A 26,297-nucleotide genomic window follows, 5' to 3' on the forward strand; every position below is an offset into this window, starting at 1 on the left:
TCCCCTCCCAGCCACTCTTAGCTGTACCCGGTTGGGAGGTGGGGGCTAGGAGCTCTGAGGTTTCTGCTTCAGAGACGCCGGAGATAATGGTATGGTGGGACTCGAGGAGGTGGTTGGGGTGTCTTTTCCAATTGGCTGTAATAACAGCTCCTCACTACAGAGGAGAAATAACAGCATACATTTTTTGAGCTCTGTTCTGTACTTCCTTGTACTTGACTGCAGCGTGTCAGGGCAGGGAGAAAAGGGTATGTTGCATTACTTTCAGAAGTAAGGGCAATGTGGAGAGACATGGAGCAGGGCTGGACGTTGGGTTCAGGAAGGAAGAAATGCATTTCATCTGGGTGGGAGGAGGGACAGAGCATTCAGAAGCTGTGTGTTAAAGGACAGGTGACATCATTTTGGAAGGATGCATGGAGGTGCAGCGAATTCTGGGACATAAGGTATAATTTCAGCATGACTCCCAGTGCTTTTGGAGAGAAAACGGGTTCACAGTAATGTGGGAGGTTTAATTCTGAGGCTTTTTCTAGCAATCCAGAGTTACACTAAGGAAGGAAAGCTATGCACCATTTTGCTTCTCTGACAAAGCCTGGTAGATTTCACATGCTAACCTCTCTCTTTCAACTCAGCTTGCTACAGAAGACTGTAACATCTACTAATCTGCCTCTGAAGCCATGTGTCATGACTGATCCTGTGTAAGGGTCAGCTTAGGGTGGGGAATGGATGTAGGGAGGTTCTGCTTGTGGAGAGGAGTTAAAAGGAAACATGGCAGATTCAGAAAAAGATGCAGGATCCTTGGAATTCAAAGAAAGAACAGGAGTACTTGTGGCACTTTAGAGACTAATAAATTTATTTGAGCATAAGCTTTTGTGGGCTACAGCCCACCTCATCAGATGCATAGAATGGAATGAATTTGTTGTAGCCCACGAAAGCTTATGCTCAAATAAATTTGTTAGTCTCTAAGGTGCCACAAGTACGCCTGTTCTTTTTGCGGATACAGACTAACACGGCTGCTACTCTGAAACCTGGAATTCAAAGGGCTCATTCAAACACTCCCAAGGTATAGGTCGGTTTGTGGTAATATTGGGGTGGAAGGCCATTCCACTGGATTGTTTTTTGGGGAAAGGGGAACACTGTAAAACCTTAAACCCATTCAGATCCTCATGAGAGTCACAGCTCCAGCATGAAGGGGGTCATGATTGAGGGTCTACCTGTGGAGCAGCTTACTGTATACAGGAAGCCCTCCTACAGATGCACCTCAATCATACCCCCTTCACTACCCCCAATTCTTCCCAAAACAAGTGAAGTTCACATGCAAAACCCTTTACAGCCTCAAAGGAAGAAAAGAAAAACAAAAACCAACCAAAAACAAACAAACAAAAACAAACCCTCAAACTCAAACAAACAACAAACATAAAGCAAGGAAAAGCAAAGTTAAGGTGACACTTCCAACACAGCATAGCTGTACACCTGTACATCTGTGTGAAGATAACAGTATTGTTAGGCCCAAAAACTGAAAAACATGTTTATCTCGGCTTCTGCTTGTTATCCCAGTAAACATGCTTATCTCAGCTCTCACTGTTGTTTCCCATGCATGAAGCTGCACGTATACAGGATGTATAGAAGATATATGGCAAAGGGGAGGGGGTTGGACGGACCCTGGGAAAGGAATGTGAAGGACGGGAAGCTAACAGATGTATCCTGATTACTACTAGAACTGAATTTAAACAATGCATAGGTTAGCAGAATTTAGACACGCTAAGTTGTTTGTCTCTCTGTATAAGAGAAGCCCAGTTGTGCTTGTAAGGTGTGTTCCTCCCTCTGGCATGAGTCGAGGGGGACACCCGCTCAGCTGACTGATCAATAAAGAACTTGAAGCCGTCTTCTAGACTCCCGTGCCTCCTTGGGGTAATTGGGCAGCTCCAGGGGGAAACGAGCCCATTTGGCTAACAAATGGCGACTCCGCCGGGACTTCTCTCCCTGTAGAGGGCACTGACCGACGGCCGAGGGCGATTCCGAGGAGTGGCCACCTCGAGCTGTTGCTTTGCTCGGGCCTCGGATCGTCACAATCGGCCGGGGCGGCTGCGTCCTCTCTGAAGAGAACTCTGAAGGACATGGAAGCAAGACGGCTTCAGAAGGAGGGGAAGTCTGACTGCCGGACGCGGCCACTTCGGGCGGTAAGTGCGTTTACCTCCTGGGTTTGAGGAATAACGCCCCCGAGGTGTGGGTTGGACAGTGGAAATCCCCTAGGCAGCCTGTATACGGGAAGGTATGTTAACATTATTGTAGCTTTGTAAATGTCTTGTTGTGTTTTTGGTTAAAGGGTAAGCAAATAACGGTCAATGAGTAACGTAACTAACTCCACAAGTCCATGAGCCGTTTTTAACAATTATTGGGACTTGGAGAAACCTCAGGGATTACTCTTGTTTCTGGGAGGGGTAATCTTGTTTCTCCTCTTAATGGTGTGTTGGAAACCGAGATTGTAACTGATTAAAGGATCTGTGTGAAAGATGAATGAGTGCCGCTGACAGGTCTGAGGCTTAAGCTGACTTCAGCCGCCCCAAGACTCCTGCAAGGGGAAACCCGATGACCAGGATATCTTGATTGCAAGGGGGGTCAGCCGAACCTCGTGACCCAGCGGATATCTGAGTTAGAACTAGATCTATACCTCTTCCCCCTCTTGATATCTCTGTCTCGGAAAACTCTGGGTAAAGCATAATGGGGTCCGGACAAAGCACCTTCTCCTGGACACCCCTGGGATGTATGCTGGATAACTGGAAGGCGTTTAGACGCCAGGCTAATTATGGAATTGTATTATGTAAAGACAAGCTTGTAAAATTCTGTACTCTTGAATGGATGACATTCGGGGTGGAATGGCCCGAGGGAGGGACGCTCAAACCAGGGGTTGTACAAGCAGTACATACTATTGTGACCTGGGATGGGCATTGGGACCAATATCCCTATATAGATATTTGGCAGGACCTTGTGGCCAATCATCCCCCATGGTTGCAAAAATGTAGATCACAAACTATTAAAACCTTAATGGCCCGTGCCCCTGTTAGGAAACCCTGTTTCCCTGTTAAGAAATCTTGTCTGCGGGCTGTGATTCCCTCTGCCCCTGAGGGTAATCTCACTATGGTATATGTTCCCTTTACCACTAGTGATCTATATAATTGGAAGCAACAGAATCCCCCGTTCTCGGAAGAAAGGGGCCCACGTTTTAGCCATGGCCCAAAGGAAAGGAACGTAAAGATAAAACTCCGTCCCTTCCCATCCTCTACAACAGTACAGGACGTTCAGGGGAGGAGTCTTCCCCATAGGGGGGTCGGGGAACCCAGCGGCCCCTCCTGACAGCACAAGCTGCCAGCCTGGATCCCACAGTAAAAATTAAAGTGGAGGGCCGCCCAATTGAAGCCCTTATTGATACTGGGGCCACTCTTAGTTTGCTCCCCCTTAATAAGGCTCCCCGAGATAGAGCTCGGGGACGTGCCATAGTCCAGGGGATAGAGGGACAAACTACAGCTTTGGAAAAAACTTTGCCTCTCCTAGTAAAAATAGGGGACCGTCAAATTTCCCATCAGTTTGTTTGCAGTCCCTCCTGCCCCATAGCGCTGCTCGGAGGAGATATCCTCACTAAATTACAGGCGGAGATCTCATTCGATAACGGGACAATGGAAGTCAGAATCCCTAAGCAACAAGCCTCTAATTATCAGATGGCTCTCATAAATGCTAGAGATCACTCCCTGGAATGCAAGGGAAGTGATGGAAGCCAGCCCCAGCTGGCTGGGGTGTGTGTGTGTGTGTAAATCCCAAGGTCTGGGCAGAGAAAGGAGGCGTGGCCCGAGCCAGGAATGCTACACCAGTGCATATTTCCCTTAAGGAGGGAAGCAGCCCAGTCCGAATTCGACAATACCCCCTTAAGTTAACCACTCGGATCGGGTTAAAACCCCTGATTCAAAAGTTTTTGCAGTACGGGTGGTTAAAGGAAGACACGTCCCCATACAATACTCCAATAATGGGGGTGCCTAAGCCTAATGGGCAGTATCGGTTGGTCCAGGACCTAAGACAAATTAACAAGTTAATAGTAGAGACTGTTTGCCTTTGAGTGGGAGGACCCAGATACCCACTACAAAGCTCAATAACTTTGGACCGTTGTCCCACAAGGACTTACCTGTTGTGACGGAGCAGGGAGCAGGGCAGATTTGACCTGGGAATGTTGCAGGGGGATTGCAGTGAGGAGGGGGGACTTCCCTTGAAGGAAGCTACCTGAGCTGTAACCTGAGCCAGGAACGGGGGTGGGAAGGATTAACACCTTCTGCCCGGGAGACTGAACAAAGGAGAGGAGCAGCGGGAGGAGTTGGGAGTTTGGTTTCGGTTTGGGCTGGGTGGTGCAACGCAGGGAACCCCAAGCTGGGGTCTAAGCTCCCTGAACCTCCCAGAGGGACCTAATTGAGGGGGTCTGGTCGTACCTACACGCTCTGCTTGAGACTGTGTTCCTGTCCTTAAATAAACTTTCTGCTTTACTGGCTGGTTGAGAGTCGCAGTGAATCTCGGGAAGAGGGGTGCAGGGCCCTGACTCCCCCACACTCCGCAACACCTGTGCACCCGAGATTTTTGGCAGCCAGTTAAAAAGGGACCTGGCCCCATTCCTGGCTAACCATCCTGCATGTAACATAGTTCAGTACTGCGATGATCTGCTCTTAAGTACTGAAACAGAGACAGTCTGCAAGGAGCAAACTGTAGATCTCCTCAATCACCTTGGGGTACAGGGATATAAAGTATCAAAGGAAAAAGCTCAGTTGGTTAAGCAGCAGGTCACCTTCCTTGGATACCACCTCTGCCAAGGGAGTCGCAGTTTGGGCAAAGAAAGAATCCAGGTTATACTTGATAGCCCTCAGCCCCGGAACCCCCGAGAACTAAGGGCTTTTCTGGGATTGACTGGCTTCTGTCGACTCTGGATCCCTGGCTATGGGGGAGAGGCCAGACAACTATATGAGTCTTTGACTAAAGAAGGTCTACTCCACTAGAAATGGACCAGGGAAATGGAAAAAGCATTTCGAGAGCTTAAAGAAGGCTTGGTTCAGCCTCCCGCTCTAGCCCTCACAGATTCCCGGAAGCCATTCACCCTATACGTTCATGAAAGAGGAGGGGTGGCAGCTGGAGTCCTGTGCCAAAGGTCAGGGCCAACCTGGCGACCCATTGGATACTATTCGAAGGTCTTGGACCCTGTCGCCAAGGGGTGGCCTGCCTGCTTATGGGCCGTTGCAGCAACCGCTCTCCTTGTACAGGAGGCTGAAAAGTTTACCCTGGGGGGGGGACACTGAGGTTGTGGTTCCCCACGGGATGCCTCAAATACTGGGGACAGGCGCTGGGGAAAAGCATCTAAATCCCAGTCGACATACCAGATATGAGGTAGGGCCCTTGCTAGCCCCTAACTTAACCTGGAGACAGTTAGTTCCCTCAACCTAGCTACCCTATTGCCTGACCCTTGGGTTTCCTATGAGACCAGCCCCACTCATGACTGTATTGAAGTCTTGCAACAGGTGTCCCAGGCACTCGGTATACAATGGAAGTTGCATACACCCTGGAGGCCGCAAAGCACGGGACAGGTGGAAAGAATGAATAGAACTCTCAAGGATACCCTCACTAAACTAGGCACAGAGTCTAGTTTAAAGTGGCTTGATGCGTTACCACTCGCCCTTACCCGCATTCGAAGGGCCCCACGTAAGGGTCTTAAGCTTTCACCATTATCCCGGGGTTCCGGGAGGATGTAAACTGGGAAATGGGGAAGGACTCCTTATGGAAACAGGTCTCTGGGTTGCAATCTGTTTTGTTACAGCTGCATCGACGCGGTGCCTTTTTAGGCCCTTCCCTTGGACCAGCCCATGTACCCGTTCCAGATTGGTGATCAGGTCCTCGTCAAGAAGTGGAAGCGTGACCCCCTAACACCACGGTGGGACGGCCCGCACACTGTCTCGCTCATCAGCCAAGCTGCAGTCAAAGTTCTTGGGAGTGACAAATGGACACACTATACGCGGGTAAGGCGGTTTCTGAACCCTAACCCGGAGACTGAACTAGCGGAAGAGGACACCAGCCCTCTGCCCGCCCCGGCTCCGGACGCCCGGGGTGGCACAGGTGAAGACTCCACCTGTGAGTATCAGCAACTGGACGGACTAAAGGGACTGTTTAGAAAAAGATAATGAAATTATTGTTAATATCTTTGTTTATGTGCTTCCACCACTATTATGGTTGGGAAAATAGGTTTTTACAGCTGGGGGAGACAATAGCAAAATCCATTAACCTCAGTAACTGTTGGGTGTGCGGAGGCCCAGGGGAGTTAAATGAATGGCCTTGGGTAGCCCAGCCGGTACAGCCCAAATGGTGGCTCAGCAATTTGAGTATAGTCCACGATGGAACGGGGGTTTGGACTGAGGATAGTAGCCCCTGGCGACTGTATTCTTCTGGAATGGGTATTCTCTGCCTTAATCGGACAAGGCGGGAGGGAGTGTACTTGGGAGAAAGCAAGTGTGATTGGACTCTATCCCCAGGGTTTGATTGCTGGGACCCTTATTGTCATCTGTATGACTGCTCTAAATATCAGGGGCAATGGAACCAGACCCATGTGAGGCTCACCAATAATAGTTGGGTGAAATGCTCCAAACAATACTACCCTACGGCCGAAGGTTGCAGGGCGGTAGGACAAGATGGGTTCTTTGACACCCTATTCACGAGTTGCCAGCTAGACAATACCACTAGCAAGAACCACGTGGTACGGTGGTTTCAAATGGGCATGGCAGAATCAGAATGGAACTCGAGTATGGGGTTTTAAACAATTCTGGTCTAGCACCAATCAGCCAAAATGGGTCTGCGATTGTGTCTGGAAAGCAGGAGCTGGGGCGTGGAGATGTGATTATTGCAGTTCAGTTAATGGAATGGTAGGGGGACCTTTAGGGCCAGGTAATCCTTTATATTTTGACCATCTAAAGGACGATGAGAATGAGGAAACCTGAAATGGCCCCTTTGCTAATGGAACCTGGGCTCTAAAGGGCCATTATTGGATCTGCGGGTCCTATGCCTACTGAAGATTGCCTCCAAATTGGTCTGGGATATGTTATGTTGGATATATAAGACCCTTGTTCTTTCTATTACCCCAGATGCAGGGAAATAAATTGGGAATTAGGGTTTAATTAAAGAAAGGCGGTTCGTGGATTCCACCCTGACTGCCGGAAGCTCTCAAACATGGGGGGCTCAGGAGTGGCCCCCTGAGAGAATTATAAAACATTATGGTCAAACTTCATGGAATCCTAATGAGTGGATCTCAGGAGCAAGGGAGCCCATTTACAACTTGAATCGGATAATTAGGCTGCAAGCCATTTTAGAAATAATAACTAATCAGACGGCTGCAGCTCTTGATCTTTTGGTCGATCAGTCCACTCAGATGAGAAATGTGCTCTACCAGCACCATCTAGTTCTTGATTATTTGCTGGCAGAAGAAGGGGGAATCTGTGCAAAATTAAACTAATCTAACTGCTGTTTACAAATAGATGATAATGGAAAGGCGGTAAAACAGCTAACAAAAGAAATGAGGAAGCTAGCCCATGTCCCGGTCCAAACATGGGGTGGGTGGAATATGGACTGGTTCACGTCCTGGTTACCGCAACTGGGATGGCTCCGAGAAGGCCTTCTTCTCTTTGTACTCTTTATTACAACCCTATTAACCCTAGCTTGCTTTGCTCCCTGTGTAGTTGCATTAGTCCGACGAATGGCTAATCAAATTATACACCAACAAATGATGGCCCTATACCAGCCGGTGAAGGCTGAGGATTGGGGGCCATAAGGCTCTCAAAATGCTTTTTAGGGGGGAATCTTGTTAGGCCCAAAAACTGAAAAACATGTTTATCTCGGCTTCTGCTTGTTATCCCAGTAAACATGCTTATCTCAGCTCTCACTGTTGTTTCCCATGCATGAAGCTGCACGTATACAGGATGTATAGAAGATATATGGCAAAGGGGAGGGGGTTGGACGGACCCTGGGAAAGGAATGTGAAGGACGGGAAGCTAACAGATGTATCCTGATTACTACTAGAACTGAATTTAAACAATGCATAGGTTAGCAGAATTTAGACACGCTAAGTTGTTTGTCTCTCTGTATAAGAGAAGCCCAGTTGTGCTTGTAAGGTGTGTTCCTCCCTCTGGCATGAGTCGAGGGGGACACCCGCTCAGCTGACTGATCAATAAAGAACTTGAAGCCGTCTTCTAGACTCCCGTGCCTCCTTGGGGTAATTGGGCAGCTCCAGGGGGAAACGAGCCCATTTGGCTAACAGTATGCTCCTCCCTAATTAAAAAAAAGCCATTTTCTTGCAGTATATGTGAGAGAGACAGAGAAACTTAGTCAACCTTTGGTATATCAGAAATACTTAGCCTCTTTCTCACTCATCTCTGTTGAGTTGCTGGATTTTTTCCTTCACTTTCTAAATCTAGATTTTTTTTTTTTTTCATTCTGAGAACAAACTTTCCTTGTTTCTGGAATTCATGTCACACCCACTGAACTCAGATAGTTTGTTACACGTAACTCATAGGAGACAACTTTCAAGCACTTCTATTCAGCTGAAGAATGATCAGCAAAAACTATTTTGTGAGCACAAATCTTTTAAAAATGCATCTGAACACAGATTCAAATGGCTCCACAGAGGCTTGGGGATCTCAAAAAAAGAAAATGTGGCACAAAATGGATTTTGGAAGAGACTGACACAGGAGAGTTTTATCAAAAAATGCAATTCAGAGAGTTAAACAGCCAGTTTTGCTGATGCCCCTCAATCCTAACCTGCAATCTCCCGTTATCTGGTTTCCAAGTGTCTCAGGCTAACCGGCTCCTCTCTTAGGTAAGGAAGGAGTTAATATTCTCCAGTCTGTTTTTGGTTGTCAGAGTGAAAGTGAAAGGAAAGGCACTAGAAGGCTGAAGACTCATTCAGAGTTTGATTCTAGCACAGACGCCTGATGTTTTAGGGTGTCTGGAACCCCTTGTTTGGGGGACAAAATGAATCTAGGGCTCATCCTCATCTGTGGAGTACTGGCTCTGAAGGCTGGTGAGTTTAGGAGGTGTCAGCTGTGGGATTCTGGCTGGTCTACAGGGATGCCTCTTCAGAAGGCCCATTATAGCAGGGGTGGCCAAACCCTCCCAGCCGCATAGCACAATCTTCAGAAGTTCCAGAGCCAGAGCGCACCTGCCAGGGCTCCGCTTGGTGTTTCAGCCCTGCTCCTGCTGAAGCCCCGAGACCCCCCCGCCTCCTCTGGGCAGAAGCCCCTATCTCACCACCCTGCTGCAAGGCAGAGGGCCCAAGCTCCCTCCCCCCGTCTGTTAGGTGGAGAATGGGGGGAAGGGGCGGGGGCTCTGTGAGCCGCACTTAACGGTAAAAGGGCCACATGTGGCTCATGAGGCACATTTTGGCCACCCCTGCATTATAGCCTCAGGGAGCAAGAGGGGAACAGTTGATTAGCAGCTTGTGTCCCAGAAGGGATTAGACAAATGGGCCCCCATGCCCCCCCCCCCCAGAGATGGATGGACCTTGTGGTGGTGACACCAGGGGGCGGTGTGATAGTATAAGTTGATAATCATAGGAGAGTGCCTAGGGTCTTCCAAAAGGATGATGGCAGTGGGGGATGGGCAAGTAATACCAAACTGGGAAGTGGTACTTAAGGGGAGGTGTTCCAGGGAAGGAGGGGAATTGTGTGGTGGTAGCGTGCCCCAGGGCTCACCTGGATCGTCCCCTTTTCTATAGGGCTGCCCCAGCAAAGGGCAAGATGTCAGTGCCAAATGTCTTGTCCCAATGGGGCAGCAAGTATGTGTATGTGTGTGTGTGCACCCCACCTTTCAGCTGGTTCTTTTTCTTCTCAGCAGAGCTGCCAGTGGAGCTGGCCCCAGGGTCCCAATTACGCTCTGTGGATGTGGTCTTGGACTGTCATTATATAGAGGAAGCTGTGGGTGGATTTCCGGGTGCCTTTGCTGGATCATTCTCCTCAGACCCTGCCACCCTAGTGCTGAGAGGTGTCAGCATTGCTGATGATGGAAGCTTGGACAGTGTCACCAATTATGAGGCGCCAGGCACAAATACTGACTCCGCTTCTCCCATCATCTTTGAAGTCTCAGGTGAGTGAGGAGCTGGGGATAGGAGAATTGCCATGCCAGCCACAGTAATCCATGAGTGAACTGAATCTGCACAGACTCAAAACACAGAGCCCTGCCTCAGGGACTCACAGGACATGTGATGGACAAAGGGATAGCAGGATGAAGGGCGCTGTGTAAATAGAGACAGAGTCACTATCTATCAACTTACTTACATTAGACGGACAAGGTGAGTGAGGTAAAATCTTTTATTGGAACAACTTCTGTTGGTGAGAGAGACAAGCTTTTGACCTACACAGAGCTAGCTCTTATTCAGCCCTCCTTGAGATCCAAAGAAGAGCTCTGTGTAGCTTGAAAGCTTGTCTCTTTCACCAACAGAAGTTGCTCCAATAAAAGATATTGCTTCAACCACTTTGTCTCTCTAAAATCCTGGGACCAGCATGGCTATAACAACACTACTTACCCACATGACCCACCACCACAATATCTGAGCACCACATACTTATTAATGAGTTACCATCACAGTCCCCTTCTAAGATAATTGCATTGGTACTCCTAGTGAAAAAAGGAAAAGCCATTATTTTCACTGATGGAGACTGAAACGCGAATAAACTGCCCTGGTGATAATCTGGCTGCAGCGATATAAATCGTATCATACAGAAGAGAGTTTGCACTGTGGCTAAAATCCCAGTTATATCAGTAGCTAAAGTCCCAATATAGACAAGGCCATGGACCAGAATATTCATAGATTTTAATTAAAATATTCATCTACTTTAAGGCGAGAAGGGACCATTAGATAATCTAGTTATGGGGTTCTCAAACTTCAATGCACCGCAACCCCCTTTTCACAACAAAAATTACTACATGACCCCAGGAGGGGGGACCGAAGCCTGAGTCCGCATGATTCCCACTGTCCTGGGTGGGGAGCCAAAGCCAAAGTCTGAGCCATAGTTCCCTGGAAAGGGTACGGGTCAAAGCCGAAGCCCAAGGGCTTCAGTCCCAACCAGAGGACCTGTAACCTGAGCCCCTGTGCCCAGGGCTGAATCCCTCACGCATGGCTTCTGCTTCGGCCCCAGGCAGTGGAGCTCAGGCTTCAGCCCCAAGCCCCGGCAAGTCTAAGCCAGCTCTGGCGACCCCATTAAAATGGGGTTGCGACCCACTTTGGGGTCCTGGCCCACAGTTTGAGAACGGCTGATCTAGTTTAACATCCTGTATAATACAGGCCATAAAATTTCTCCCCTTTATCTCTGTATTGAGCCCAGTCACTGGTGTTTGTCCGGAAAGGCATCCAATCGTGATCTGAAGACTTAAAGAGATGGTAGTTGTTCCAAGAGCTAATCACCTTCTCTGTTAGAAAATATGTCTTATTTTTCATTTGAATTTGGTTGGCTTCAACCTCCAGCCATTAGTTCTTTGTTAGGCCTTTCTCACTAGATTAAAGAGCTCTTTCACACCTGATATTTTCTCCCCGTGGAGGCCCTTATACACTGGAATCAAGTAACCTCTCAATCTTCTTTTTGATAAACTAAGCAGATTGAGCTCTTTAAGCCTCTCATTGTAAACATTTTTTCCAGCCCTCAAATAATTTTTGTGGCTCTTCTCTGAACCCTCTGCAGAATTTTCAACGTTTTGTTTAAAATGTGGACAATCACATCTGTACATGTATTCCATTATCAGTTTCACCAGGGGCATACGCACTACACTCCTGTTTATATGTTCAAGGATCACATTAACCCTTTTTGCCACAGCATCACACTGGGAACTCATATTGAATGTTTGTCCACTACAGCCCCTAAATCTGTTGGATGGTCACTATTTTCAGGATATAGCCTCAATTTTATAACTTGGGCCTGCATCTCCTGTTCCTAGATGTACAGTTTTGCATTTGGCTGTAGTATTCAAATGCAAATTGTTTGAATGCGCCCAGGTGTAACAGTGCCTTTGTGGAACACAACTGAGAATACCAAATTCAGGACAAACTGCTGAGAAATAGGGCGGACATACCCCAAACTAGTGGTTATTCTCCCATGAGATATACAAAACCAGCAACAAAAGTTAACTTCTGTTTCACCACACTGGCTAACAAGAAGTCATAAAAGCAGTTTCCTTTGGCATTCCAGTCCAAGTCCGAAAACACTAGACTTAGAGATGAGTGGTTCTTTAAATCAATTTAATCAAACAAAAGGTTCTTCTGATCCCAAAGGACCAGCCACATACCCAGGTCAATATATAACTTAGATCTTACCCAAAAATCATGCTGTTGCCAATCCTTTAGTATCTACAATATAAAGGTTTATTTATAAAAGGAAAGAATGAAAGGTGAAAGTTAAAATTGGTTAAAGGAATCAGGTACATACAATAATTGCAAAGTTCTTGGTTCAGGCTTGTAGCAGTGATGGAATAAAATGCTGGCTTAAGTCAAGTCTCTGGTTGCTTCCAAATCAATAGAAGGTCCTTGATCCCTTGGTTAGAATGCTCCCATTGATATAATTCCATAGTCCAGAGGCTTGAGCAGGAAAGAGCTGGAGCAGGAAAGAGGCAAAATGGAGGTGTTTCCAGGGCCTTTTATAGCTTCTGCCATGTGGAGGGAAACCCATTGTTTCAAACAAAGCCCTCAGCACAGCTAGTGGAAAATCATAGTTGACAAGATAATGTTTGGAGTCACATAGGCAAGTCACATGTCCGTGCATGATTAGACACAGTAGAAGCCATTACCTATACCTCAAACAGCACGTTCACAGGAAAGTCCATTTAGGGTAGGTGGGCGTCTTCCATTGTGAGTTAAATGTTCTTTTGATGGGCCACTCAATTTCAACAGTTCCTCCAAGATGTGCTGGCTAACTACCTTGTCAGCACTACCGCAGGCGAAGACATTTGAAATCCAGGTATAGAACCAATGCTCATAACTTCAAATACAAAATGTTACATGCATACAAATAGCATAATTATATTCAGCAAATCATAACCTTTCCATAGACACCTTACTTGACAACTTTTGTACAATATTTGTTGCAATTATATAACAGCGATAGCAACAATGATCTACATCAGAGGTGGGCAAACTTTTTGGCCCAAGGGCCACATCTGGGTGGGGAAATTGCATGCTGGGCCTTGAATGTAGGGCTGGGGCAGAGGGTTGGGGTGCGGGAGGGAGTGCAGTGTTTGGGAGGGGGTGTGGTGTGCAGGAAGGGGCTCAGGGCAGGGGGTTGGGGCAGAGGAGGGGCGCGGAGTGTACGAGGGGGCTCAGGGAAGGGGGTTTGGGTGCAGGAGGGGGTGCAGAGTGCAGGAAGGGGCTCAGGGCAGGGGTGCAGGGAGGAGTGTGGGAGGGAGCTCAGGGCAGGAGTTTGGGGTGCAGGAAGGGTGCGGGGTGCGGCAGGGATGCAGGCAGGGTGTGGCAGGTGGCTCAGGGCAGGGAGTTGGGGTGCGGGGTGCAGGAGGGATTTGGGGTGCGGGCTCCAGCCCGGCACCGCTTACCTGGGGTGGCTCTGGGCTGGCAACGGGGTGCAGCAGGGCCAGGGCAGGCTCCCTGCCTGCCGGCCCTGTTCCCGCACCGCTCCCAGAAGCAGCGCGGTGCCCGTGGTGCCATGGGAGTGGCAATCCCGCAGGCCGGATCCAAGCCCTGACGGGCCAGATCCGGCCTGCGGGACATAGTTTGCCCACCCCGATCTACATGGTCATATTTTAGTCAGATAATGTCACACCAGGTTACCAACTGGTCCACTTCCTTCTGTATGATTGCCCCATCCTCATTGCTATTTACCACTCTGCCAGTCTTTGTGTCATCTGAAAATTTTATCAGCAGTGATTTTATATTTACTTCCATATCATTGACAAAAATGTTCTTAATCCATTTAACATGTGCTGTATTGATATTGTGTTAATGCTAATTTTTAAAATCATATTGGCATGCAGTACTGAGTCAAACACCTTACAAAAGTCTAAGTGTCTTACATCTGCTTTTATCAACCGAACTTGCAATCACATCAAAGAATGAATTCAGGTTTGTTTGACAAAATCTATTTAAAATAAAAGCATGTGGAGAGGCATTAATTATATTTCTGTCATTTAAATTTTTTATTAATTGAATCCTGTATCAGCTATTCTGTTATTTTGCCGGGGACTGATATCAAGCTAACTGACCTACAGTTGCCTGTGTCATCCTACTCGCTGTTTTTGAAACGTGGCACAACATTACCACTCTTCCAGTCTTCTGGAATTTCCCATGTGACAGGATGTACCTGGCCGTTCAAAGCCCCTTGCTGGAGGCCTTGTGGTCCTACCTCACCCTGCCCCAGGAGAGGAGCAGTGAAGATGGGTCCTCCAGGCCTGCTTAGAAGGGTTGCATAGAAGCAGCCAGTCAGAGCCCAGGAGGATCAAATTAGGGTTACCATACGTCCGGATTTTCCCGGACATGTCCGGCTTTTGGGGGCTCAAATCCCCGTCCGGGGGGAAATCCCCAAAAGCCCGGCATGTCCGGGAAAATCGGGAGGTCAGCCGGGCCGGCGGGGAGCCGGGTCAGCCGGGCCGGGGGGAGCCGGGCCCGCGGGGAGCCGGGTCAGCCGGGCCGGCGGGGAGCCGGGCCAGCCGGGCCCGCAGGGAGCCGGGCCCGCGGGGAGCCGGGTCAGCCGGGCCCGCGGGGAGCCGGTCAGCCGGGCCCGCGGGGAGCCGGGTCAGCCGGGCCCGCGGGGAGCCGGGCCGGCGGGGAGCCGGGTCGGCCGGGCCCGCGGGGAGCCGGGCCGGCAGGGAGCCGGGGGGTGCGCCGGGCCGCCGGGGGCCGGCAGTGCTGGGCGGGCTGGGGGTGGTCGGCCGGGGCCGGCACCCCAGGGCCCGAGCCGACCCAGGCTGGAAACGCCGGGGGGCCAGCCTGGGCCGCGCCTCCTCCCCCCACACCCCCCTTACCTGCTTCAGGCTTCCCGCGAATCAAATATTCGCGAGAAGCAGGGGAGGGGGCGGAGACTTTGGGGAGGGGGCGGGGTTGGGCGGGGCTGGGGGCGGGGCTGGGGGGCGTGGAGTGTCCTCCATTTGGAGGCACAAAATATGGTAACCCTAATCAAATAAAAGCTGCTGCTGGGCCTGAGCAGGTCAGTTCCTGGCTGAGTCCAGAGGAACAAGGCAGGGTGCTCCTTGCTGGTCACAGGAGCTTGAGAGAGAACTAGAGGGAGGGTTTTGGTGGTACTTGTGTTCCATGAGGAGGAAGAAGATCTGAGAACTTCAGCCCTGAGGGAAGGGTGAAGAGAAGGGAGCTATGTGGGAAAAGGTCCAGGGAATAGCAGCAAACTGGAGGCAGCAGTATTTTGGTTGTGGTTTATAGGATTCCTGAGTTGGGACCTGGAGTAGTGGGTGGGCCTGTGTTCCCCCACTGGCCACTAGCAAAGTGGCCTAAGCCCCAAGAAGGGGACAAGTTTCCTTCAGAAGCCTGAGCGAAGGGACTGGATTTAAAGGTCCCAGAGATGGGGTTGAAGACCCTCATGTGGGCAGATAGTTTGTTGGACTTTTGCTACCCCGGAAGGGGTTCATCTGTTGAGGACAGTGAGTTGGCCAGAGGGCTGAGCCTCTGAAGACCTGCCTAGCGAGGTTGACAACCTATAGAGGGTACTATGAGTGGGGAAAAGAGGACTGCAGTACTTCACCCAGCCAATAGGAGGTACTCAGGAGGTGAGTGCCCCATTGCACCCCAGTATTTCAAGATTTATTAAAAATTAACATCAGCAGGCCAGAGATCTCCTCAGCCAACACTTTTTTATGACTCTTGGATGCCAGTTATCTAGGGACCTGGTGATTTAAATTATTTTGTGCTTTATAGATATTGGTTAACATAATTCCTAGTTACTGAGTTCTTGAAAATACTGTACTTCATCATCCTCATGTGATATGAGTATGTCATCCTGCTTCTTTTCAAATACAGAACAGAAATATTTATTGAACTCTTCTGCCTTTTCAGCATCATTATAGCTCAGTGGTTTCAGCATTGGCCTGCTAAACCCAGCGTTGTGAGTTCAAACCTTGAGAGGGCCATTTAGGGAACTGCGGTAAAAAAATCTGTCTGGGGTTTGGTCCTGCTTTGAGCAGAGGGTTTGACTAGATGACTTTCTGAGGTCCCTTCCAACCCTATTATTCTAATGTTACCATCTCCATCCAGTAATGGGCCTATACCATTGCTAGGATTTCTTTTGTTCCTCATACACTTAAAAAACTACTTATTGTCCTTGCACCTGCCAGCATGGTTTTTTTCTTGATGTCTTTAACTTTCTTTATCAATTTTCGACACTTCATAACTTCAAAACTGGAGCCCTTCTGAGTTTCAAAATATGCCCTTGACTGGGAACTGCTCCTCTCGGCACCAGACCCAATGCTAGTACAGGCATCAACATTGATATTGGCACCATCAGCCCTACCATTGGAGCCATTGTCACAACTATTAGCACTGCCGTTTCCTGAGAGCTACTTTTCATCCCTGTCACCAATATACTCCTTCTCTACCACACTGAGCAGGGACCCTCACCTGAGGAGCGAGGTTGATACTGCCAAGGGTACTCGGAAGCATGCAGTACTGAGTCCTGGTGCAGAACTAGCATTGGATGGGGCATACCCAGTTATGCCAGTATCAGTACAACCTGCCACCATGGCCTCATTGGCCTGCCCTCCCATAGATCTTGGAGCAGGGTCCCCTCCAATGTCTCAGCAAAGAGGAGAAGATTTCAGTTGCCTCTGGTGTTGCTGGCCAGAGCACCCTCCCTAGAACTAGAGGGAACCTCTGAAGATGTGATAGAAGCAGTGAGGGAAATGCTCCAGCTGCCTTCACCACCAAAGGAATCTTCTTTGTCCCTGGACAAGACAGTTACAGTGGCTCAGACACCAGCTGTTGATTACTTCAGCTGGGCATCCCAGGAGCTACTCTCAAGGACAGTGGATACAGGACACTGTGGTCCAGGAAAACACACACAAGGTATTCAACAACCTCAGCACCTTGAAGAATTGCCCTCCTGATCAGTGAGGGCATCCTAGATCCAGCCAAGATCTGCTCCATACTCCCAGCCTCACCCCCTCTCAATGCAGTGGGTGAGCCATCTTCACCCAAATTCCATTACTTAAGGCAAGGACAGCAAACCAGCAGCCTGCAGCACTAGCTTCCTCAAGGGGTTAATATTGGTCTGTCAATCACCTTGCTTCCTTTCCTGATTGGCTAAATCTGTACCGATATTATTAGGCCTTAGACCCTTCCTGAGAGGTTGCTAGGCCGGATAGCAATGAGGGCGGGCTTGGCCTGCCTGATATTTCCATTGGTGTGTTTTTGTAATTGGCCACACGTTCCATGTTGCTGGGTAGAAAAAAACACTCCTTCTCTGGCTCTGTAATTGGCAGAGGAGGGTGAGCTTGGATCCTAATGATTGGCCAGGGCAACATCATATTTTGATTGGCTGCTGCCCTGCCCGCCTGAATTTTGTATTGGTTGGTGAGACCTGTTGCTAGGCCAAGTAGCTGGCGCTGGGACTTGCCAAGGGTAATACGGGATCGTGGGAGAACTTTAAAAATGAGGGCCAGATGCGGGGCATCTTGGGATGGATGTTTTTTCACACCCTGCCTAAGGTGGTCCTGCCAGTGCAAGTCAGTTCTTATCCGGACCTGGTTTCTGTGGGTGCACTTGCACCCCTGGACCTCAGTTGGAGCTGCTATTGCATGGCAATTTTGCAGTGTGCAACCCTGGGCTCCTGAACTGCAGTCCACCACTGTCATAAACACATGGACAGCTTCCTTCCTCCTTAGATAAAGACAGGGAGAGAGAGAGAGTGCAAAGTTGCATGGTGAAGTTGATAGTAGAGAGGTAGAGAACAGGGAAGGTGTGGGGTGAAGGTAAGGAAGAAGGTGGGAATGAAGAAGGGTAGGAAGGGAGAGAGTGGGGCAAAGGAGAACATGATGAAGGGGGACACACTTGGATGGGATGTGGGGCTGCTGAAATGGTTAGAGGAGGAAAGCTACAGATGAGAGATCTCAGCTTCAGTGACAGTGAAAAAGGAAGAGAAGATAGCAAAGGGGAAGGAAAGAGCGGCTTTTTCTAATCTTGCTGAAAAAATCAGCAAGATTTTGAGTGGAAAAGTGGAAATGACAAGAGAGGGGAGAGTTCAAGGTTGGACATGAAAGTGGCAAAAAAGTGGTTGGGGATTTGAGGATGGTCTGCAGTGAGAGTGCTGAAGTGCTGTTTGACTAGGGAGAAGGTAGGAGAGAGCCTGAGAATCCTGATACCTACAGTTCTATGCTGTCAAGCAAGCAGCTATGTAACCCTCTAGCAAAGTGTGTCACACTACCCTCTAGTGCCTAATCTGTAGGCTCCACAGGCTACTTCTGCTACCACTTACTCCTTCCTTGGGTATGTCTACACTGCAATTAAAAACCTGTGGTTGGCCCGTGCCAGCTGACTGGGCCTCGGGGACTCAGGCAGCAGGGCTGTTTAATTGCAGTGTAGACTTCTGTGCTTGGGCTGAAGCCCAGGCTCTATGACCCTCCCACCTCGCAGTGTCCTGGAGCCTGGGCTCCAGCCCAAGCCCGGACGTCTACACTGCAATTAAACAGCTCTGCAGCATGAGTCCCCTGAGCCTGAGTCAGCTGGCACAGGCCAGCTGTGGGTGTCTACTTGCAGTGTAGACATACCCAGTGAGATCAAGTGGTAGAAGTCTGTGTTGTTGATCTGAAAGTCCTGAGTTCAAACCAGTTGATGATAAAAGCAGAGAAAAATCATGTGTGATAATGTAATTTAAAAATGTATCATATCATCATAATGAATATGCATCAAACCAGCAGCAGAATTACAGCTACCCTGTTCACCGGGCTCTGCAAGCACCTTCCTCACTGTGCACTTTTCAAACTGGCTGCATGTTATACATTTGGACTATCTCTGAAACATCTCGCTATGCTCGTGGTCTATACTATACATTTCCTTGCCCTCATGTCCCACCTAGACACCAAGCCACAGAACCTGCTGCCTTCAACTGAGGACAAAGTTCCTTTGTGGAAGAACGTACACTTCACCCTGGGTCTGCAACTTGCCAGGGGTATAAGGGTTGGGTACAAGGAGAGGAGAGGGTGCAAGAAGGGGACTATCACAGCTACAGGACTAGCTGCACTTCAGTCCCCTTTCTAGTCTCTCTCAGAGAACCCAAATCAGGTCTTGGGCCTCTTGCCCTTGTCTGTTTGGGGATGGAATCTTGTGATTCTTCCATACTTGGATCAGGGCTGGGACCAGTGCCCCATGTATGACAGCTGCTTATCACGGTGCAGGTCCAGCTAGGTTTTGGGCACCTGTGTTTCCTTCCCTTGGGAACCTGTGACCAGTGATAATGACCAACAAAATAATCAAATATTTTAAAACAAAATATTTTTACTTAGCGGTTGAAACAAAGTTTTTCTCCTCAATCACAATGGTTAGAAACTTACTTTTTTAATCAAAGCTGAAATTCTCATGCAAATGTTTGATTTCAGCGGGGGCTATAAGAAAAAGTTGGCAAAGCTGTTACAGGATCATCTTGAGCCATCTTCTCCTATCTGCCTGGACCATCCCAGATGGTCACCTGTTGGGAAGACCTTAATCAAAGACATTCTCACAAAAACTACCTCACCAGAGCCAGGCCAATATACAGTATTAACAAATTATTAAAAGCACTCCCATATTTTGTCACGTGGAGTATAGCTGAAGAGAGTGCAGGCAACAAGAAAGATTGGCATGTGCTTCAGTAACAATAATTGATTTGGCAAGTAGATTTTCTCTTTGACAGACTCACATCTCTAGCTGTTGCTGTGCCCTCAATACCTCTTCCTTTTTCAGGCTGGGACCTTTAATGTTTCAGCATCCCCTTTGCTCCTAGGTTTAGGCTTGGGAAGAATAAACCTTGCTAGCATGGTTGGTATGTAGGCAGGTAGGTATTTCCCAAATTATAGCTCTCCCTATTGTTCCTTTAAGGTATCGTCTGTCTGTTATTGTTTTGTTCCCTGTTGTTTTCCCCCAACAGCCTTTGAGATTATCCAGTCTGGCTGCATAGTTAAAGCAAACAGGTAAACTGAAGAATATATGATATTCATAAAAATAATACATATGACTCCTTCATTCGCCACAAGAACTTCTTTAAACAAGCTGGGAGACCAATATTACATGCTAAGGCTCTTGTGTTTGCATAGCAGCAGCCTGACCCCATTTTACACTAGGTGTAGACAGCCCTTGGCGTCTCACCAGAATAGGTCCCTACTGAAACTTGATCCTGTTTTTCCTGTTCCATTCATCAAACTACATGTCTTCTCTTTCTCATTACAGCAAGTTTGGTACCCGTCCCATATGCGGAATCCCTGCTGCATGCAGACTGTGCTGGGGAGGAAGTGACCTGTGAGATCTCTCCATACAGCCTACACCTGGCAGATGAGGGGCCCAGCCAGGCCTCCTGGTTCATGGGGACCCTGAAGTTGTCCAGTGGGATCAGCATAGCCCTGGTGCTGAAGGTCAGCAGTGACAGGGAGGAAGATGACAGAATGGTTGTGCTGCACCCAAGGCTGAAGGTCCCTGTAAGCAAGGAGGGCACAGTGCTGACCACAGGTAAAGAAAGTGGCAAATTAGGGGAAAAGACCTTAGTGCTGGAATGCACCTACTGCACCAGGGAATACTAGGGGAGCCAGACACTCCAGGGCTGAAGCCTCCACACCAAGGAGTGCTATGGGAACTAGAGACCCCAGGAATACCACCCCACTCTGTAGTCCGGGACTTAAGGGAACTAGAGAAAGGGACCGCACATGCTGTGAGTTAGCAGGATAGATAATCCTCTTCTTGAGGGAAGCTCAAATGTACGGGGCCCTCTGGGCCTCCTGCTATCTGCAGGATGTAACTGCTGGGCCACCAATGTGCCCCCTTGATCACTCTGCCCTTGCATTTCTGTGCCCCTTGACTCCACAATTCTGGCCCCGTTGTTCTCCCCACCACTGTCACTATAAGACTATACCAGGGTTTGAAAAGGGACTAGATAAGTCCATGGAGGTTAGGTTCATCAATGGCTATTAGCCAGGATGGGCAGGGATGGTGTCTCTAGCCTCTGTTTGCCAGAAGCTGGGAATGGGCAACAGGGGATGGATCACTTGATGATTACCTGTTCTGTTCATTCCTTCTGGGGCATTGCCACTGTTAGTAGACAGGATACTGGGCTAGATGGACCTTTGGTCTGACCCAGTATGGCTGTTCTTATGTTCTTATGTTCATTATTTGCCACACCACTGTGACCCTTGGCAAGTGCTATGTCTGCTCTCCAAGAGTTTGGTGTAGCAAGGAGAGCAATATGCACGTACTCCCCATACCCTGCTAATAGCGCTGCAACCTGCAGGATGGGATCTTCTTGCGGGGAGACACATCTCCAACCTTTCAACCCAGCATGGCCAATCAGTCCACAGCATGCTTCCTCCAAGGGGGTGGAACTGTGACCCAGTCCCTGATGTCCTGCCAGGGGGAGTCTTCCATAACCACATATATTTAACACTGTCTCAGTCTATTCGTCTTTCTCCTTCTCTTTGTTCCTAGTTGAATTCCAGTTGTCATCTCGCACCCCTACTTTGCGTACCCGACTTGGCACCTCCGTCACCCTGGACTGCAGCTTTGCCTTGGCTTCCAGCTCTCCACTGGCCTCGCTGGAGTGGAGGCTGCAGCACCGAGGCAGCGGACGTAGAGTGTTTCACTATCAGGCGGGGGATGTGGCACAAGCAGAACAGTCAACGGCCCATGTGGATGTGGGGCAACTGCTGGAGACTGGAGATGCATCACTTAGCCTGCATGGAGTGGGTGTGGGGGATGAAGGGACATACATTTGTTTACTGTCCACCCCCCAGCACCAGGCCCAGAACATCATCCAGCTGCAGTTGGTCGGTGAGGCAATGATGCTCTAAGGATACCTAGTTAGGGGGCAATAGGGGAGACAGGCCCCATTCACCAGAACCTCACCCTTCCCCCATCTCTCTGCTCCCCTCCTTGCTTCCCCAGCTCCACCCAGTGGGGCTGAGGGACTCCTCTGTACTACTCCATCCCCTCAAACACAGTTTATCACCGGCTGGATTTAATTTCATGTTTAACCCCCTCCAGAGCCCCCAAGAGTCCGTTTGTTCCCAGAGTTGGTGTCACGTGAGGGGGATGGAGCCACTACCCTGACCTGTGAGATCTCTGGCTATTACCCCCTGGATGTGTCGGTGAAGTGGACACGGGAGGCCCCTGATGACAAGGACAAGGTCCCTATCTCAGGCTCAAGCACATACTTCTCCAGCCATAGGCAAGCCCAGGATGGCACCTACAGCATCAATTCGTACCTGAGTATCAACACAGCCACAGAGCTGGGACCTATCACCTACCGCTGTCATGTCTCACATCTGGCCCTTGAAGAGCCAATCACAGCTAGTGCCCAGCTCAGAGCACCAGGTAAACAGGGGGAAAGGAGGGTGAGTGCTCCTTATTGCCCCGCCTCTCAGCTTTTGCTTCAACCCTCTGATCTCCTAGCTCCAGCTCTTCCCTCACCTCTCAATTGGTGGGTACTATAACCCCATCCCATTTGGAGCACCTCCAATTTCTCCCAATTTCCCTGCCTGCCCTCATTCCCCATCCCTTCTTTCCTCTCCTGGCTTCTCAGTTGCACTTCTTCAGCTCTTATTGCATCCTCTAAAGCACTTTGTAAAGCATGTTCTCTGCATCGTGCAGCACCTTACTCTGTTAAGGGGGCAGTCATTTCAAGGGAGCAAAAAGGCAGCACTTGGACCCTGATCCTGCTCGGCGGACTCCTTATTGGGAACCTAACCATGCCCCAAGGACCCCTATACACTGTTGTCTCCAAGGGAACCAGGACCTTCTTTGCCCTCACCCCCTTCCTTCCCCAATAGGAACTCAGCATAGTCCCTGCTCCCTGTGGCACTGTTCTACCCAATAAGAAGTCAGCTTTGCCTGAAAGCATACTCTGCCCTCCCCCCACCACATACTTCTCCCCCTGATGGGACCTGATGCTGCCCTATGGACTGTCACTTCTCTCTAATGAGATCCTAATCTTTCCCCAGGAACTTTCCACATCTCTCCTCCAATAGGATCCCAACCCTGCCCTGTGTGTGATCTGTGTGAAGAATTTTAGCTCTCTGAAACAGACTCAGATGAGCTTCACATCACTGACTCCCCCTCTTTCTCCAACAGAGCAAAAAACATCTAAAGAGCTTGTGGGAGCCTTCATTGCTACTTTCATCTTCCTTGCTGCTCTCGTTGGCCTCTTGCTCAGGAGAAGAAAAACAGGTAAGAGTTTAAAGCACTTCAGCCCTCTCCCTAGTCTGAGGTTCCACAGTCAGAGCTCCTGCCCTGCTTCCTACGGTGCCGCTGGCTGTGAGAGGCAGAGACTGGAGTAGCTTGGAGCACCTGCTACAGCTAGCGCTCCTGCCACTCTAATTACAGTGCTTCCTGTAGGGAGTAGCATAGCTGGAAGCTCCCTCACAACCAGCTGTCCCGCCTCCTTCCCTACAGCAGCCTTGCTGGGAGAAGCCCAGACTGGAGTATTTGGGAGCTCCCCTCATACCTCGTGCTCCTACCTCCTTTCCATTGTGCCTCCTTGAGGGAGAAGCTGGAAATGGAGTAACCGGGAGATCATTCCGTAGCTAGTTCTCCTGCTTCTCTTCTTACAGTGCCTCTTGCTAGGGAGGAGAGGGGTAGCTCTTAGGAGTGTTAGTGATGATAACGTAGTACTCAGGCCTGTATATTTGCCTGAGACAGAATTTCAGGTCTTGTTTGCCCATTTGACTTTTGATATTTTTATATTCTTACTAATATGTATGAACAAAGACACTGTGTGTTACATCTGCTCACAAGCAGATCAGGTGAAAAGAGAGAAGAGATAGAGCTAAAGTGTTGTTGGGCAGAATGGGTGTGTAATATACGAGCAGACATTTGAAGGACAGTCCTGCCTCAACTCCTCTCCTGAGATAAGGTCAAGCAGCCAGTCGGGAGAGGCAAGAGGAATGGGGGTGAAGGTGTAAGAAATACTAAAAGCCAAAGAAGTCCCTGTCCCTGACTGGAGCACAACCTCACTCCTTACTCCTCCCATGGGATACAGAAGAGGTGGTACTAAAGCCCCCAGACCCTCCAAAATGACCATAAATTATAAGGGGTAGGATCAAAGGTGCACTACTACTGGTCTTCTGCTTTCTGTTTGCATGACAAGAACTGGGGCAGGGGGAAGGGAAAGCCGTTAATATTAGCCTACCATCACCCTGGTAGCTGCAGAACATGGAAGAGAATGACATTTTACTGATTGTTTTTGTCACCCTGAATCTCATTATTTTTCTCTTTTCAGTTGATCCAAAGTCTGAGAAATCTCTGGACACTTCAGGATAAAAGGGACAGTTAACTCAGTTACCCTTATTCCTGCGCCCCCTCTGACAGACCCCAGACCAGATGAAGACCCAACCACTCTGAAATTAACCTCCCATTTTACATTAATGGAGCTGTCACCTTTTCCAGGGACTCCCTTGCAGCTCTGTAGGAAGGAATAGGAGGACCCTTGTGACCCTGGAAAGGTGGAGTCAGAGAAAAGGGGGTGTCTCCATCATGTGCGTGGGGATAATATCATTAAACTCCATGTAACACTGTTCTTCTCACACTTTCAGGTACACAGAGCTAGATCCACAAAGGGATGTAGGCATTTTAGGTGCCTAAGTCCAACATTTAGGCACCACTGAGATCCTCAAACCTCTGCTCAGCTGGTGCCTAACCCTTTAGCTGCCTAAATTCCTAGTGCACCTAAGGTTCTGCTGGAAAAGTCCCCTAAGCACCTAAGTTCTGCCTGTGAACATACACAAAATCACTTAATTCCTGATGCCACTGAGCTGCTTGGTTCCCTAGCTCATGCATAACCCCTAGTAGGATTGTCAACCTAAGCAATACCCTGCCTTTATCACCTGCAGGGCCTGATCCCAGAGGCATGCTCGGAGCATACCTATCAGATTCAGATCAGGCCTTGAACAAAGACAGCTAGGAGCAAGCAGGTCAAAAATTTGGTGGGTGTATGTATATACGTGTGTGTGTATGTGTACACCATCACTTTGCCCATGTCATCCCTAGCTTTTAATTCCTCCCCTGGCTCTCCCTTCTCTATCACATCAAATATAAACTGCTTGTATTCATCTTCTAGTCCCTTCTTGGCCATTTCCCACCCTACCTAGCATCTCTCATTTGGTATTGAATGTTGATGCTCATCTCTGATGGGCCCATCATGCCAGCCTCCATTGGCCATGGGTTACATTTTCAGACAAGCATCTTTCTACTTTCTCCCATGCTGTTCAGCACACGTGGGAGGGGCTCCCTGAAAACATTCACAAAGCATCCACCTTCAAATACATCCGCAAAACTCTCCTTTGCCATGATGCCTGTAATATATTGACAATGGTTAGAATGCTGATCAGCCTGACCATTATTGTCTCATTGTTTCCTTTTATTCCCCTACAAGTCTCTTGCTTTACGCTTAGATTGTAAGCTCTTTGGGGCAGGAACTGTCTTTTTGTTCTGTTTGTACAGTGCCTAGCACAATGGGATCCTGGTCACAACTAGAGATCCTATGTGCTACAATAATGCAACTTAATAACATTATTAGCTTAGTGGGTAGAGCACTCCCCTATAATGTAAGAGGCCCAGGTTTGTATCCCTGTTCTGCCTGAATTGGAGCAGGGACTTGAAGTCAGTTCTCCCACATCCCAGGTGAGTGCTCTAACTACTGAGTTGTTGAGTATTCTGGGGTGGTTATGTCTCAGTCTTCCCTGCTGAAGCTGTTCCACTTGATATAGATAAAATATTTTTGGAGCTGGGCCTCTCTCACATCTCAGGGGATTGCCCTGACCACTGAGCTACAGAGTCAAACTCCTGCTTTGTCTCCTCTTTCTTATCCAATGAATATTTAATTATTTATATGAAGAAGCTCTTCAGCAGGAGAGATTGAGAGCCAGTTACATCCCTTGTTAGTATCTTGCTAAAATACTGTATTTGGGAAGCTCAGGGTGGGAGAGGCTGTGGGTGAGGAGTGGGGCTCACTCTGTAACTGGCTCAAATGAGATACGGTATTCACTGCACTTTGTGCTAGTTTGAATTTGACTTCTGAATAAAACCCTGTTGTTATTTTTCTAACACATTTCCACTTTAACTCCAA

At 48.8% G+C, this 26,297-nt stretch overlaps 1 protein-coding gene and 1 long non-coding RNA gene across 4 annotated transcripts; one reads left to right on the forward strand and one right to left on the reverse strand.

Annotated features, from left to right (window-relative positions):
• The first annotated feature begins 47 nt into the window (after window positions 1-47).
• Window positions 48-26,275, forward strand: TAPBPL (TAP binding protein like). 3 transcript variants are annotated; one of them, XM_065584811.1, is made up of 8 exons: window positions 48-89; window positions 8,923-9,082; window positions 9,895-10,143; window positions 20,420-20,695; window positions 21,665-22,006; window positions 22,220-22,549; window positions 23,306-23,401; window positions 24,453-26,275. In XM_065584811.1, exons 2-8 carry the CDS (start codon window positions 9,034-9,036, stop codon window positions 24,491-24,493), a joined length of 1,383 nt encoding a protein of 460 aa, XP_065440883.1. In that variant the 5' UTR covers window positions 48-89; window positions 8,923-9,033; the 3' UTR covers window positions 24,494-26,275. The 3 variants fall into 3 exon arrangements, with proteins under 3 accessions (XP_065440883.1, XP_005313465.2, XP_005313464.2); XM_005313408.5 differs by lacking the exon at window positions 48-89 and having other exon boundaries at window positions 8,879-9,082; XM_005313407.4 differs by lacking the exon at window positions 48-89 and having other exon boundaries at window positions 8,917-9,082; window positions 9,892-10,143.
• LOC135981605 (uncharacterized) lies at window positions 3,974-4,728 on the reverse strand. The gene is made up of 2 exons (XR_010598705.1): window positions 4,595-4,728; window positions 3,974-4,168 (listed from the first exon to the last, which is right to left on the reverse strand). It is a non-coding gene; the product is annotated as an uncharacterized LOC135981605 (long non-coding RNA).
• Window positions 26,276-26,297: the final 22 nt, after the last annotated feature.

The sequence above is a fragment of the Chrysemys picta genome, chromosome 1 (genome assembly GCF_011386835.1).
Source record: "Chrysemys picta bellii isolate R12L10 chromosome 1, ASM1138683v2, whole genome shotgun sequence".
In the NCBI taxonomy this organism is placed as follows: Eukaryota; Metazoa; Chordata; order Testudines; family Emydidae; genus Chrysemys; species Chrysemys picta.

Bases quoted from the DNA above. Each gene is read 5' to 3' on its own strand.
- TAPBPL (XM_005313407.4), top strand. From the start codon at position 9,034: ATGAATCTAGGGCTCATCCTCATCTGTGGAGTACTGGCTCTGAAGGCT. The intron at 22,007-22,219 runs GTGAGGCAATGA...AACCCCCTCCAG, and splicing joins CATCCAGCTGCAGTTGGTCG to AGCCCCCAAGAGTCCGTTTG. The intron at 23,402-24,452 runs GTAAGAGTTTAA...TTCTCTTTTCAG, and splicing joins GCTCAGGAGAAGAAAAACAG to TTGATCCAAAGTCTGAGAAA.